Raw genomic sequence first — 14,792 nt, 5'->3', positions numbered from 1 at the left:
GGTTTTGTTCAGTTTGTTGAGCATAGTGGGTAAGTTATTATAAATCTTTTGACAAGTTTTCAATCTCTAACAAATACAAAATTTAAAATTATTTCGTGACCAAAAAGTTTCAATAAGTTTCAATCTTCAACTTCTGGGTACTAATAGGTAATGGTGACAGTGAGACTTGCAAACAAGAATTTTTTAAACCAACATTTGATAATTTACTTCTTTATTTTGATAATTGAATGTGTCACTTCTGCAATTTTTCTGCAATTTGATTGATCAGTGTAATTGATGATGATTTTGGTTATGCAGTAATCATAGGTGCAGATTCATTAATGATAAAAAAAATGCACACTTCTTATTTCTTAAGGTTGTGTAAACTGCAGAAGAGGTTGATACCAAGTTTCTGGTTATTATTGTTATTTGTGGAACTTTCAGAGATATTGTTCTTGTTGCTGTCGTGTGGACAGATATGAAAAGCAATTTTTTAGTTTTTGCACAGGAAAACTAATTTGTGATTTTCATTTTCATGATGGTCTCAAAGGACTCTTTATATTTTAAGGTTGTTGTTATAAATATGCTATGTTGTTGTTTCAGATTGAGTGACAGCGATGGAGCTTGGGTCAAATTCTGATAATAGTAAATCAACATTTTGTCTGGTGGATGAGGATCATACACTTGCAAATTCTATCCGATTCACCCTAAATCAGGAGTTAGTAGTGTCAATATTCTTATGTGATTTTAGTAATTTTTTTTTAAATTTTACTCATTTTAGAGATAAAATTTTACCAAATTGGTAAAATATCTGTAATATGAATATCATGTTCTTTTACTAACTTCTTGATGTTTAAGCCTACTAAATCTTATTCCTAAACTCTTGATATTGTACGGTTTTCAAGTCTGTTTTCTATATATACCTCTGTTTTCTCTTGATGTAGCTTATAGTAATTATTAAACTTTACATAATTTGTCAGTAATATTGATTGTTTAAACCTTATAGGATAACCTTAAACATCAAGAGTTTAGAAACAAAAGGAGTATGAATGTGTTTAGATTTCAGTTCCATCTGATTAAAATGACAACTGTTACAACAATGCCTTCTCTTAATTACAAGGTGTGACATTGTTTTTTAATTTGTTTGTCGTGTGTAAACATTCATCCAGAAAACATGAAAAACATGGTGTTTTTGTTGTCTCTGTCTTAATAATCCACAATTTAGAACCCTTGTGATGTGAGTTTAATTCAATATATCCTGATTCATTGAGTTTGTTGGTGTTGTTTTGCAGTCCGAGGGTGACATTTTGTGGGTACAGCATTCCTCATCCCTCATTTAGTCGAGTTAATATCAGAGTCCAGACAACAGGTAATACATGAAGTGTCTTGAGTTTCTTGTCCATTGTTTATCACACTGAGCCAAATGTTACTATAAGTAACAAAATTCTGCCTCAATCATGTACTTTAGGTTCATATTTGTTTTAATACACTTACAAATGTAGGGCTAGCCTTCACACAACTATAAGGTTGTTGCCCCATGATCATGAGGTTATGGGTTTAAATCTTGGAAACAATCTACACTTATGCTGCAGTGCTCTTTTTCACAATCACAAGTTCCTTTACATATACCACTAATTTCATAGTCTGCTTTGCAACCTAATATACCCTGTTGGACCCTTATTTTTGCTAGTTTTGTTACATAACTTGTATGATATTTTGGATCTAATGATACTAAAATCCTTGAAACAAGTTAACTTTTATCACTTATTTCATGAAACAATGCTGCCACCATACCTTGGAAATTATTTTCAACATAAAATCTGCCAATGCAATTTGTATTAACAGTATGATTCTTCATCTCTTGCCTATCAGTTGGAATATTGTCATCCTCTTTTAGAAAGGTATTTTAACCATTCTTTGAAGATAGGTTGTGTTTCTTATGTCCTTGCTGATTCCAATTTATTCTTGCCTTTTTCTAGCAAAACTCTTGCTGTGTTTCCAAAACCTTCTCAAAATTTAATGTAGTTTCAAAAGATGGTTTGTTCCACTCAGTCACAAATAAACTCAGCATTAGTTTGATCTATCCCTTCTTTAACAATCTCTTTGATCCCCAACTGAATTTTGAATTTTTCCTCCAATCTTACCCTCCCTTTTCTCTTCTTTCATGAGTGGATCAATCCTGTGAGCTTTAATCGGTAATCTTCTGCTCTTCCTTGATCATGTCCTTTCACAAAATGATAACAAAATGCAGGCAGTCTTTCACTCACACTGCAGTTCAACAAAAAATCCAAATCCTTCCCTTTTCACTAGAGTTTGATCAAGAAGTTGCTTATTTAAGTCAATAGCTACCAAAATTCAAGCAAAGTGGCCAACAGATTTATAGATATTAGCTTCATCTAACGAAATTGGTACCCCTATCCTTTCAACTACTGCATACAAAATTCTTGGCCTGCAAACACTCCCGATGAAGAAGACCTATTATTTTTTACCCATACTTGTGCATTTGTTATCCTTTGTTGTATAGAGTTAATATTCAGGGAACATAGGAATAGCCTCAAGTAACCTAGCTTGAGATTCCAATGACCTACTGCTAATATATTACTTAATTAATTCATTTGCTGATTCAAAAGAAAATTTGGGAAAAACCTCTTTTGAGAGAGAAATGATAGGGATCACAAAGACTTACATTCATCAGTTTTCAAAAGGCTTGTCACCTTTTGAAGAATTACTCTGCCATGCAAATGATGTTGGGACCTAGCCAAACCTGCTTGATACTCCTTGGGAATTTTGATACCAACCATATTAGTTTTTCTGCATGGCTTAGGAAGATGAGTTTCCTGCATTAAGCAAGAACTACTGAGAACCTAAGCAAAACTTTTTCTTTTCCAATCTTGGCACTTCACCTGAAGATAAATCTTCAACACAAGCCCAATGAAAAATTGGATTTGTCTTCATTGGAACTAGAAAAGGAAAACACTATGATCTCATAATGTTTCTTTGAGCGTTTGACTCGCAGAAATTATCAATAATATGCAATATATTAAGATATTTACTTGTATAACTAGATCTGATGATACTAAAATATTGGTCCTTGCTTTCCTTATTGAAAGTTAGGAAAGTAAGATGTTTTATGGACACTAAGCCCTTGTTTGGATCCGAGTGATTACTGTTCACCCAGAAAGACACATGTTTTCCGTACACTTTCCATTCTATTCATCTTAATTTAAACAATCTACCTTTCTCCACATTTTTCTTTCAAATCATTTCAAATCCGACTTCCTAATTCAAGCAAAGCATAAAGGATTTAGGTAATGCATCTATGAATACTGTAAGGGAATTATGAGGTCAGTGTGAAGGTGGAGCATCTAAAAGCATCATTATGTATCTGATATGCAACATACTTTTACTTTGTAATTGTAATTTTGTCTTCAATATGTTTGTGCAGGGGATTCAGCAAGTGAGGTGTTGAAAGATGGATGCTTGGAACTGATGCTTATGTGCAAGCATATTAGGAGCTCTTTTGATGATGCTCTTACTGAATTTAAAAGCTCCAAAACCAACTGAACAGGGTATGGATACCAGATAAAGTCTGCTCCAGACTTCTACTTTTAGTTTCAAAACTGATTTGCCTTTTTATTGTTAGTCTTATAGTAGTATATAAGCATTGGTAAATGTTAGGTTAAGGAAATAAAAGTAGATTTTTTTTTTCTTTCAAATAAAGCATTTATTGTATTAAAAATACCAATGTCATTTAATGCCTTTTTTAAGTAGTCAAAAAAGTATTTAATATAATACTTTAACTAGTATCGACAGAATCACTTAACTGTTTTCACCTTTTAATTTCGAAGTGTCACATTGTTTTCAATGTATTTCTTATTTTCAAAGATTTGATAAAAAAAACAGAGAAGTTTAGAAAATATATTTTTAATATTTTTTGTATTTGGAAACAGGAAATGAATTTTAAAAAACGGTATTTTTGTAACCAAAAAGTAAGAAGATAATGAAAATGCTAGTAAATAATTAGGATATTTTTGGACAAACTTTTCGTAGAATAGTTTCTAAGAAAGAGAGAAAAATAAGAAGAATAAAATCCAAGTAAATAAAATTTAATATAAATAAATTTAAGAAATAATATTTTATTTTTAGTAGTATGTTGCAATCATATGGATTTTTTTAGATGATATAATAATTATATAATTTATTTTATTTTATGTTCTACTTATTTTTTATGACAATTATATAGTTTATTTTTATTTTTATATTCTTTTTGTTAACTTGGTCAGATGTGTCATATTAATTTGTTGTATTTTTATATTTTAAATTAATTTAAATTTTTTATTTGTCTTATACTCCAAAAAAATTAATTTATTATTGAATATATTTATCAAATTTGAAGTAATAATTTTAATATTATATTTTAATTTAAAAGATGAAAAAAATCGTTAAAAAAATTAAACAAAAAATTAAGAATAATCAAAATCATTTCATCACATTGAATCAAAATAGAATGTACCTATATCAACACAGACTTCATTATTGGAAGAATAAAATAATCTAATACATATCCAACTCATCTTTAACATTTTCATCTTAATAAATTGAACTACTTACACTATAAGAAAATCATGAAATAGAAACTAATTTTAGAAACAAAAAATAATTAGTTGTTATAGTGACTAGATTTGAAACCAGTTTATAAACTAAAAAAACTTTTGGTTTCTAAATTAGTTTCTATTATGTTAAATGGTTTCTAAATTGGTATCTAATTAACTATCAAAGTTTTTGCTACCAAATTTAGAATCTAAATAATTGGTAGTTAAAACCTTGGTAGCCAATTAGATACTAATTTAGAAACTATTTAACAATAATAGAAACTAATTTAGAAACCAATTTATTTTAGTTTCTAAAATGGTTTCTAATTTAGTCACTATAGTAATTAATTATTCTTGGTCTTTGAAATTTGTTTTTATTTCATGATTTTCTCATAGTGTTATTAGAAACGACTTTTATAGATAACTCTACATATTTTTGAGAATGAATTATATGATTAAAGAAAATAACAACAATAAGTTGTATTAAATAAAATATACATAGCTAATATCTAATAAAAAGCCAAAAATTGATTGAGCTAACTAGGAATATTTATAATACATCACTTTCCAATAAACGTGTGAATCCCCATCTAATTAGTTTAATGACTTACATTGAAACAATAATATCTCATAAAAAACATCTTAACTTACATTGAAACAGTAATATCTCATGAAAAACATATTAACTTACATTAAAACATAATATCTCATGAAAAACATCTTAAGCAACTTTTAGAATCTTTCTACATCACAATAATGTGAAAATTCCTTAAGCACAAAGAACACAAATAACAGAGGAAATATACTCCAGCCTCGATCAAAATCGATCAGAGAAAAATTTCCACCAGACCCTACAAAACACAATAAAAACATTTTCTATTATAATTTTAATCATATCACAAGTTATAAACAAATAAAAGGTCCATCATGTTAAAAATAATGTTAGCAACACGTTACTTCTAACACACGGTATTAGATAAATTTATATTTGTCTCATAAATACAACACCAATACTCCATTAGTGAAAAAAGACACATACAATTTATCTAAACCAATGAGTGTATTGACCAACAACTATGCTATTAAGAACAATTTACATAAGACCCATGTGCTAACTATAAAAAAAGTCTCATAAACTTATTTCACTTAAAAGTCCATATGAAACTTTGTGACGATTGAGTCTTTTAGTCATTCATCCAAGGTAGAAAAGAAAAATGTAACTTAGTAGTTATGGTTTAGTCGATAATGTAATGTCCTAAAATGTAAGATTTGAATATGACATCTATATTAAGGTTCTTATAAAATATTACATTATAAATCTGAAAGTATCTTAAATGACTTCTTGGAACCCAATTTCATTTTCATTATACTTATTTAATAGATAAAATAATGGTAATTAATAGAATGCATGTAAGCATTATCCTAAAATTTAAGAAATGAACTCACCTTAAGAAAATATACTTATTAGTCTTTTTTTTCTTCTCGCCATTAACATACCCGTGTTCTTCTTGTACACTAGTAATTTCATCTTGTATTGTAATATCTGCATGTTGTTTTCTTTTAGAAAACTTGCTAGAATCCGAATCACAATACTATAATTATTTCAAATGGATTTTGAGAGTTACCTTGGAGAAGAAGAATATTGTAACTTCTCAAATTCCATAGTGCTTTACCATTATCATCCAAAAATTTAAGTTTGATTCTCAAAACAGTCTCGGTAACATGTACAAATAACAAATACTTAGAATAACAAAAACATTAAATTCTTATAATATATCAAGCAATAATATGTATCCAAATATTCCATCTTAATATATTTATGAAACCATTTCTTATATATTCTCAAAAATAAATGTTTTTCTGAAAAAAATAAATTTACAAATAAGCATTCAAACTATAATCTAAAGTCTAAGTTGAAACAAGCATGCAAACTAATTCAAATCAAATGTAATTAATTGATTGAGGAAATATGAAGAAAAAGCAGGTTTAGATGAAAAGAACATACCATAAAAAATCAAATTAAATGCCATTTGTTCAACAAATACAAGAAAAGACCCCAATTCCAACTTTGTTTCTTCGTACATGATGTTCTATAAATATATAGGAAGACTAACCTACATATTATAAATATATTTAAATTGTTATTGTTTTAGATCAATTTTACAAAATTGAAAAAGTAATAGAAACAAATAGATGCAAAATAATATAAGTTTTTTTTAATTGAAAGCTTTGTTTTATAATATTTAATTTTTAGAGAAAATAACAAAAAGATACCTAAAATCCAACTTCAATGTTTTAAACAAATTCAAACTTATAATTTATTCTATAATATGAAAAAATATACTTTCTTGAGGTGATAAGTTTCTTATTTTCTTATTTATTCAAAATAACATAAAAAATTATTGGATGTGTAATTCATGCATGCATTTTATAAATGGTAAAGAGGTCAACTGAAAATAATTTATAGATACATTTCTTTGACTCTTTTTCAAGCATTTACATTTGCATGCAAACACTTCTTAGTTTCAAAACTATAATATTTATATGAAAAATTGTTTTGTTAAATTTTAGTCATTTAAATTGTTGAGTTAATCTAAATCTTACACTCGTAAATTAGTTCTTGCAAAACATTGGAAGGTTCGATCTTTCTTATTTTTAGAAAAAAGAAAAAAAAATCAGTTTTAAATGAGAGGAAGAAAAATATAACTGAAAACAGTTGCAATCATGTGACCCAAATGGATGGAGCTAAACGAAAACTAACCGAGTTGATTGCTGAGTCGAATGAGTTGAATGACTCGGAAGAACTGGAGAAGAAAGTAACTCCCATATAAGATCCGTCCTTGTTAATTGCCTATCTGTTTTTCTTGTTTCTTCTTCTTTCTTTTATAATGAAACATTAGGAAGTTTCTAGAATGAATATTTTGTCTTAAATTTTTTTTTTAATTCAAAACTATTTTATAATATTTTAATTTAAAAAGAATAAAAATAATACTTAAAACCCAACTTCAGTGTTTCGAAAGGAAGAGAAATCATAAGAACATTATTTTCATTTATTTATGTTACTTTAGTTATATTTATTTCACCTTATTTTTACTGTTTTTTTAAACAAGAAAATAGGATGAAATACATGAAATTGTGGAATGAAAAATAAAGCTTGCATGAAGTGATAAGCTTATGTCTCTTACTAAAATGTTCATATAAGTTCAAAATGAAACAATTTCTAATATTATAAAAAATAAAAAACAAATAATATGTTAAATTCAGCACAAATATGAATATCAGGTAAATAAGCGTGTGTTTTTATTGAATTATGAACAAGTTGTTGAGTGCAACATTGGGAAAACGAAAATGCATGAGAAAAAGGATCACGGGAAAGACAGTAACAATAACTTTAATCTGAGGAATTTAAAAATACTTTAAATATTAATTAAAATAATTAAAATAATAATTAATATTTAAAATCTTAGTAGCTAATTAAATATCAATAATAAAAATTAAATTTTGTACTAGTCAAGAGTGTTTGGGACCTCGGTCCAAGTGTTTAGGTATGGTCAGCTCGATTGTGCGAGTTATGCCTAGCTCGGCCTGGACCGGGTATGAGCCCAAAAGTGTGTTACGAGGTCATTCGACAAGAACATTTGACGTGCACCGTGAGACCCGATAAAACTTGATCTCACACATATTTGCAACTGAGTATTATGCATAATGAGAATCGCGAGACATGTATTGTTGGGCTATGAAGGAAGTGAGGCCCCCACCTTGCAACAAATCATGGAGGCCACGAGGGCTCTCCAGGAGGCAAACGAAGAATATTGACGAGAGTAGGAGCAAATTCGAGAAGAGGTCAGGGCAGAGTAAGAGCGACTACGAGCGGAGGCTCGAGTTAACCAAGAACGTCTTCAAGCACGCCTTATGGCCTAGATCGTGGCCTCTCGAGCGACCATGGTGGAGCATGCACAAAATGTGGAGTTGCGTAGGACCAATGAGGAGTTGCGAACAGGGTCGACGTCCCGCTCGGGAACATTTCCCACATTTTTTATTAAGGGACGACCCCAAGCCGTTCTCTCAACAAATCATGGACGAGCCTGTGCCACCCATTTACATAACACCCAAGATCACCTTGTTCACTGGTGTAGATGATCTTGAGAATCACTTAAAGGAGTTCAGAGCTCAAATGATTCTCTCCGGGGGGTCTGACGCAATTCAATGTAAGATGTTCATGAGTACATTCACAGGGACAACCCTGCAATGGTTTAGTGGGATTTTGGATGGTCATATCACCTTTTTCCCCAGTTCTCTAGAATGTTTAAAGAGCAGTTCTCAGTGAATAAGGTCAATGCCCACAACCATGTGACTTGTTCAATGTTAAACAGAGCGAAGGGGAGTCGCTCAAGGCATACTTGAATAGATTTTGTGCAGTCCCCGTAAGACTTCAAACGCAAGATGAGGAGATGATGGTCACCGCTTTCCAACAAGGTATGTTAGCGAGCCCGTTCAGTTACTCTCTGATCAAGAACCTGACTCGTTAGAGAGCTACCGTCCATATTGAAGTTGAGGAGGCCATGCTTAGGAAAAATGGAAACTCATGATCGAAGCAACCCAAACTATTTTCTACATGAAAGACAAAAGTAACTATTTTGTAGCTTTAACATTCAGCTTTTGCTTCGTTCACCCGTTCCAACTTTTCTTTGCACTTGCATAATTTCTAACATACCAACTTTGTCTTTTGGAAATTTTATTTGAAAGCCACAAGCTACATGGAAGACTTGGTTAGTGGGGCTTTGTGCAGGTTGGTGTGGGAGGAAGGGGATAGTTTCAGTCACGTGTGGTGGAATTGGTAGTATTGTTTAGAACTAAGGATAGGTGGTTTCAAGGTTATTTTTTTTAATAATATTGATGAAATGGTGAAATTTTGTGAAAATTGGAATACGAAAATAGACTTTCAGAATACGTGTTTATGGAGCACACAATGTATTTTAGAATAGAGTTTCTAGAATTGTAAGGTAGATTATGGAAAACAAAATCAATAATAGTTTGGGAGTGTTTGTCATTGTATTCTAGAACCATCTTTCAGGAATAATATCAAGTACATTGTGAAAACAGTTTCTAGAACTTTTATAGATGCATTCCAAAATTTGAAGTTTCAGAGATTTTCAAAATTGTTGATCTAGAGGGTATGATGGTATATGTTTTAGAAAATCAACTTTAAAAAAGGAAAAATAAATTTCAAAATGAGAAATTCAAAATTGTGAATTTGAATTCTGAAAATATAATTTTGAAAGTGTAATTTTTATTCTAGAAACCTTATTTTGGAATAGAAAATTATAATTTTAAAATTATATTTTCATAAAGTCATATTCACTATTTCATATTTCTCCAGAATTCATTTTTCTTATTCCAGAATTGACTTTCCAAAATGTATTAAGCTATAATGTTTTTTCTAACATGAATTGATTTTTTTTTGCAAAAATATTATGGATTACGAGTTTTACATGAAGATATCAAATGAGGTTGAAGTTTGTGAGAGTATAAATGATGTTGGGGATATAAATGATGTTGATGTTTATGGGGATATAAATAATATTAATATGGAGTACTCAATATCTTGTAATACATTAGATAATGAATGTAAAACACATGAATGTATTGATGTGTTTAGGACATATGAGGTAAAGGTTACTGCCACATAAGTATTTATAAGTTGTATTTGTGAAGCCTATTTGACGAATAAAATAGAAATTGCATAAGTTTTTGTAAGTATTCACTACTTTGATGATCTCCAAGTGGGTACAAAAATTATTTGAGTTTGACTTTGTTATTGTTATATTAAGGTAAGATACATAGAATGGGAACGAGGAAGGAAGACGTACACATTGTTGGGTTGTGAGATATGAGGTAAATACAAACGATATAAAAATAACTTAGAGCTTACTGAAAGCAGAAGTAGGAAATATAACTATCTTTTTATTGTGGTGGAAACTGGTAAAAGGTGGTGAAGGATTTATGAAATTACGTTGTGTCTCTCATAATCACAACTTGACAAATATGTTGGTAGATTAACAATTAATGAGAAATCCATGCTTTTTATATGACAAAGAGTTCAGATAAACCTAGAAATATTTTGCTAACAATGAAGGAGCATAATGATAATAATGTAATCACCATAAAGAAAGTTTATAATGCCCTTACTGATGCAAGTCGTTCTTGCATTTCTTTAGATCTTCTCCGTGAAAGATGAACTATGGCGGAAGCGTTTTGAGGAATGGAGTAGTCGTGTTTTGTGAGATGGAGATGAAGGTTAGAGTTCCTAGAGTAAGGTTGGGCCAACACTTAGAAGGAGTCTAGAGAGTATCTTAAAAAAGACTACTCTAGAGAGAACCATGACAGGTACAAAGTTTGCAAGAAATTGAGCAGAATTTCTGTATCCAAATCAAAGTTGAAAATACAAGAGAATGTATGTCCTATTTATAGGAAAGGGAAACTTGCATTGCAAGTTTCACAAACTCTAAACCTAACCTTAACTTATGGAGCAAGTTTCCCATAAGTCTCATAACTGGAATTTAAGGTTAGGTTATTAAACCTATTTTATCCATGGCCTAAATACAATGTTCAAAATAAATCCCTATGCAACTTGGTGTAAAATATAAGGTCCAAAATTAAAACTAGTCTACTTTTTACAAATATTTACAAGGCTAAGAATAAAATATCTTATGTAAAGCTTTATATTCTATGCTCTTAGCTTGGGTTGTGGTGACTAGATATGTTGGGATGGTCCTCCATCACTTATTGTGTATCAAAGATCGAAAAGAGCTTATAGAATTGAAATGCAACAATTGAGGATATTACTTTAGCGAGACATGTATCTTTGTTGGTGTAGGTTTAATAAGGGTACGAACATGGTGCAAAATATATTTTAGACACATCATGATTCAGTAAAACTATTGAATTTGTTTAACATTATGTTGATGATAGATAGTACCTACAAAACTAACAGGTACAAGATGCCCTTATTTGAGGATACTCAACAAGGTTGACTTTCTTTGGTGCATTTGTTTTACTGGCTCTGAACATGAAATAACTTTGTGTGGGCCCTTAAGAGATTGAAAGAGTTGTTTATGAGAGTTGATGCATACCATAGGGTTATAGTTAGTGATAGTTGCTCTGATGAATACATGTTGTGTTTTTCAAAGCTTGTAATTTGCTATGTCACTTTCACATTGATAAAATATAAAAGTAAAGTGTAAAATGTTATTACATCCATTCAAAGGCATAAAATCAAAAGATATAAGTTTGGGGATTTGTTCTGGATTGCAATCATGTAGAAGGATTTCAACATCGTGTTTAGGAATTCGAAGATCGTTGTTGGTATGATTGACAAGTTGGTTGTTGAAAACTTGACTTACTAAGCCTCTGATAGTTAAAGTTTGCACAAAGTTAATAACAATATGACACACAATATGAATCATTAGACTGCTTATAATATGGTTCATAGTTATAATGTTGACCATGATAAAATTAAGAGTAATTATGTAAACTTATTATTAAAAGAAAATAAATACATATATAATGCGAAGGAAATGAAACAAATAAAAGAACCAAATTGTAAACTCCTTAGACAATCTAAAAACTCAAAAAAAAAAAAAAAGTCTACATATAAGACTATTTATAACGAATCGTCTAATCAAGACCTTTAAGTAAAATCGTCTAGTAAACAAAAAAATCCTAAGAAAACGAACATAAATAAAAGAGAAAATCAACAATAGGAACATAATGAGATGGTGTCCCTTAGCAACAATGCCAATTTGATGTATTGGTTTAGTTGTGTCTAGTTTTCAAAATAAAACTAAACTTTCCCTAATGTAATATAGGTCGAATCCCCGAAGACACATTCAATATATCACACTTCCACTACTTCATAATCTCCTTAATATAATTAAAATTTGGGGGAAGAAAGGAAATTGGAATGAAAGACAAATTAGAACATAAAATAGAGTGAATAATATATTGTCTATACACAATTATCTAGTAAACCATCTATCAACACAAGAAATATAAAGAATTGAAATGTAGATGAAAAAAAATATAAAAGACATGAAAATAATCTACAATGAAAACTAAAACATAAAAAAGTCCATGAAAAAGAAGTTAAGTACAATTATTAAAGTGTCTAGTCAACAATTTCTTACTAGACCGTGTAATGATTCTACAGAAAAAGAAAAAAAGAGCGTTTAAGAGTAAATCATAGAAAAGTAAATGGCTAATAAAAAAAAATGATTGTAATGTAAGGTGCAGGAAAACTAAATGGTTGAAATGTAAATTGTAGGAAACATAAACTAAAAAAAATATAAAGTGAAGAAACTTAGAAATGAGAATGTAAAACAAAGCATAAGTAGAAATATAAATTGTGATTGAATTAATCATGAAACAGAAGCAAATTGAGCGTGTAAAATATAAAGAAGAAAAAGTAAAATGAGAGAGAAAGGAGAAAGAGAGAAAGGGAATGAATAGAAAGTAATGGAAATTTTGAATTTCCTAAGAGCATTTATAACTATGCTTCTAGGTATCTCTCCAATTAAAAGTAAGGAGGGAGTGAGGTTGAGCTCTTTTTATATTAATCTTAATAAACTTATGTGTGTTCTATTAATCTTTTGTCTATTTTGAATTATACATTATTGTACTTTTTTTTTTATATATTGTTTCATTTATTTATTTATTTTAAGGCTTATAAAGATCTCAAATTTTTGTGTGTTTTCCTTTGATTTGTACATGTGGTACAAATAGAAGCAAAACCTACTCAACAAGAGATGTTCAGGAAGATTTTGAAAAATCTTTTTTAAAACTGACTCATGAAAAATTTAATAAATAAAATTTAATAAATGTATAAAATATATGAATAATTCTATATCCTGATGTATAACTCTTACTAATATATATTTTTGGAATATATTGTGAAAATTTACAAAAAATATGAAATTATTGTTACAGTGTGGGACTAAAACTATAAAATGATAACTAATGACAATTTTTCACACTATTGAGGGAAATTTTGTCAAAAACCAAGAAAGGTGTCTTTCCTCGCTCTTCAAGCTCTTCTTATGTTGTAGCTTCCTCGTGCATTATCGGAGGACTATTAATACCTAAAAGTGGTATACTTATGTTTACACAAAATCCTACAATTTAAAGAAAAAAATATACACCTATACAATTTATACTAGACTAAGAAGAAGAAAGAAAATCCTAATATTTTATTCTTTAAGCGGAGAGTCTTTCTCCATGAAACTTCATCTTCTTCTATCCTGATGAAATTCTGATTGACAGAGGACATACTAAACCAACCAAACCTTTTAGGAGGATGACCAAAACATACATAGGACTCCAAACTTGGTCAGACACATTCTTTTATTCCTCAAAGGATCCTCAAGAGAAGAATACTTGAGCATAGACTAAAATATCAAGTATTCTTTTTTTTAGTCTTTTATAAGACATGATTAAATGTAATAAATTGAGTTTCTGGCCCAAGAAAAATAACCTAGCTTAGACTCCTAGAAACCCTAGCTAGAGGAGACATGTGATCACACTCTCCATATTAAGCACATGCTTAAATGTGAAAGCATAACTCTCTTAGATCTGCTTTTAGTGACATGAAATAGGTGCCTACACATGTTTAATTTGAATTTTGAATTTTTCTCCACACACTAAGCTCACTGAACCTCATTCTATAAATAAGTATTGACTCTTGTAATAAACAAGATATTTTGAGAAAATAAACTCAAACAGAATTCAATGAAAATATATTTCACCCTTCTTAAAAAGGGCCACAATTAAAAGGAAAGAAGAAGATGAAACTTCAAAGGAGAAAACTCTATGATAAAATATTATAAATTTTCTTTCTTCTTAATTTTGCGAAAGTTATATAGGTATACATATTTTTTTGTAAATTTTTTTAGGATTTTTTGGAAGATGTATTTGGGCTTTAGTTTTGACCAAGTACATGAGAAGGTGACTTTCACAACTAGAGAAAAAAAAAGGCTTGATGAGTAAATCTCAAACCTTCCTTAGGAGAGGATAAAAAAGCTTTTATATGAAGCTTGGTTAGTAGAAAAATTTTCAGTCAACCTTTAAGTTTCGTTGTTAATAAAGAGGATTTGTCATAGGATAAAGAGGAAAGTCTTCACTAGGACAAATTATTATTGAAAGAAATATTGTTATAGGTTGTATAAT

General features: G+C 29.6%; 1 protein-coding gene across 1 annotated transcript; it reads left to right on the top strand.

Annotated features, from left to right (window-relative positions):
• Positions 1-596: 596 nt before the first annotated feature.
• On the top strand, positions 597-3,604 carry LOC137836417 (uncharacterized). Its single transcript, XM_068645137.1, has 4 exons — positions 597-729; positions 1,100-1,121; positions 1,272-1,348; positions 3,425-3,604. Exons 1-4 carry the CDS (start codon positions 597-599, stop codon positions 3,541-3,543), a joined length of 351 nt encoding a protein of 116 aa, XP_068501238.1. The 3' UTR covers positions 3,544-3,604.
• The last annotated feature ends 11,188 nt before the right edge of the window (positions 3,605-14,792 follow it).

The sequence above is a fragment of the Phaseolus vulgaris genome, chromosome 4 (assembly GCF_000499845.2).
Source record: "Phaseolus vulgaris cultivar G19833 chromosome 4, P. vulgaris v2.0, whole genome shotgun sequence".
NCBI classification, from domain to species: Eukaryota; Viridiplantae; Streptophyta; class Magnoliopsida; order Fabales; family Fabaceae; genus Phaseolus; species Phaseolus vulgaris.
Note: the sequence above shows the minus strand (reverse complement) of the source record. Positions and strands in the feature narration are given on the sequence as shown.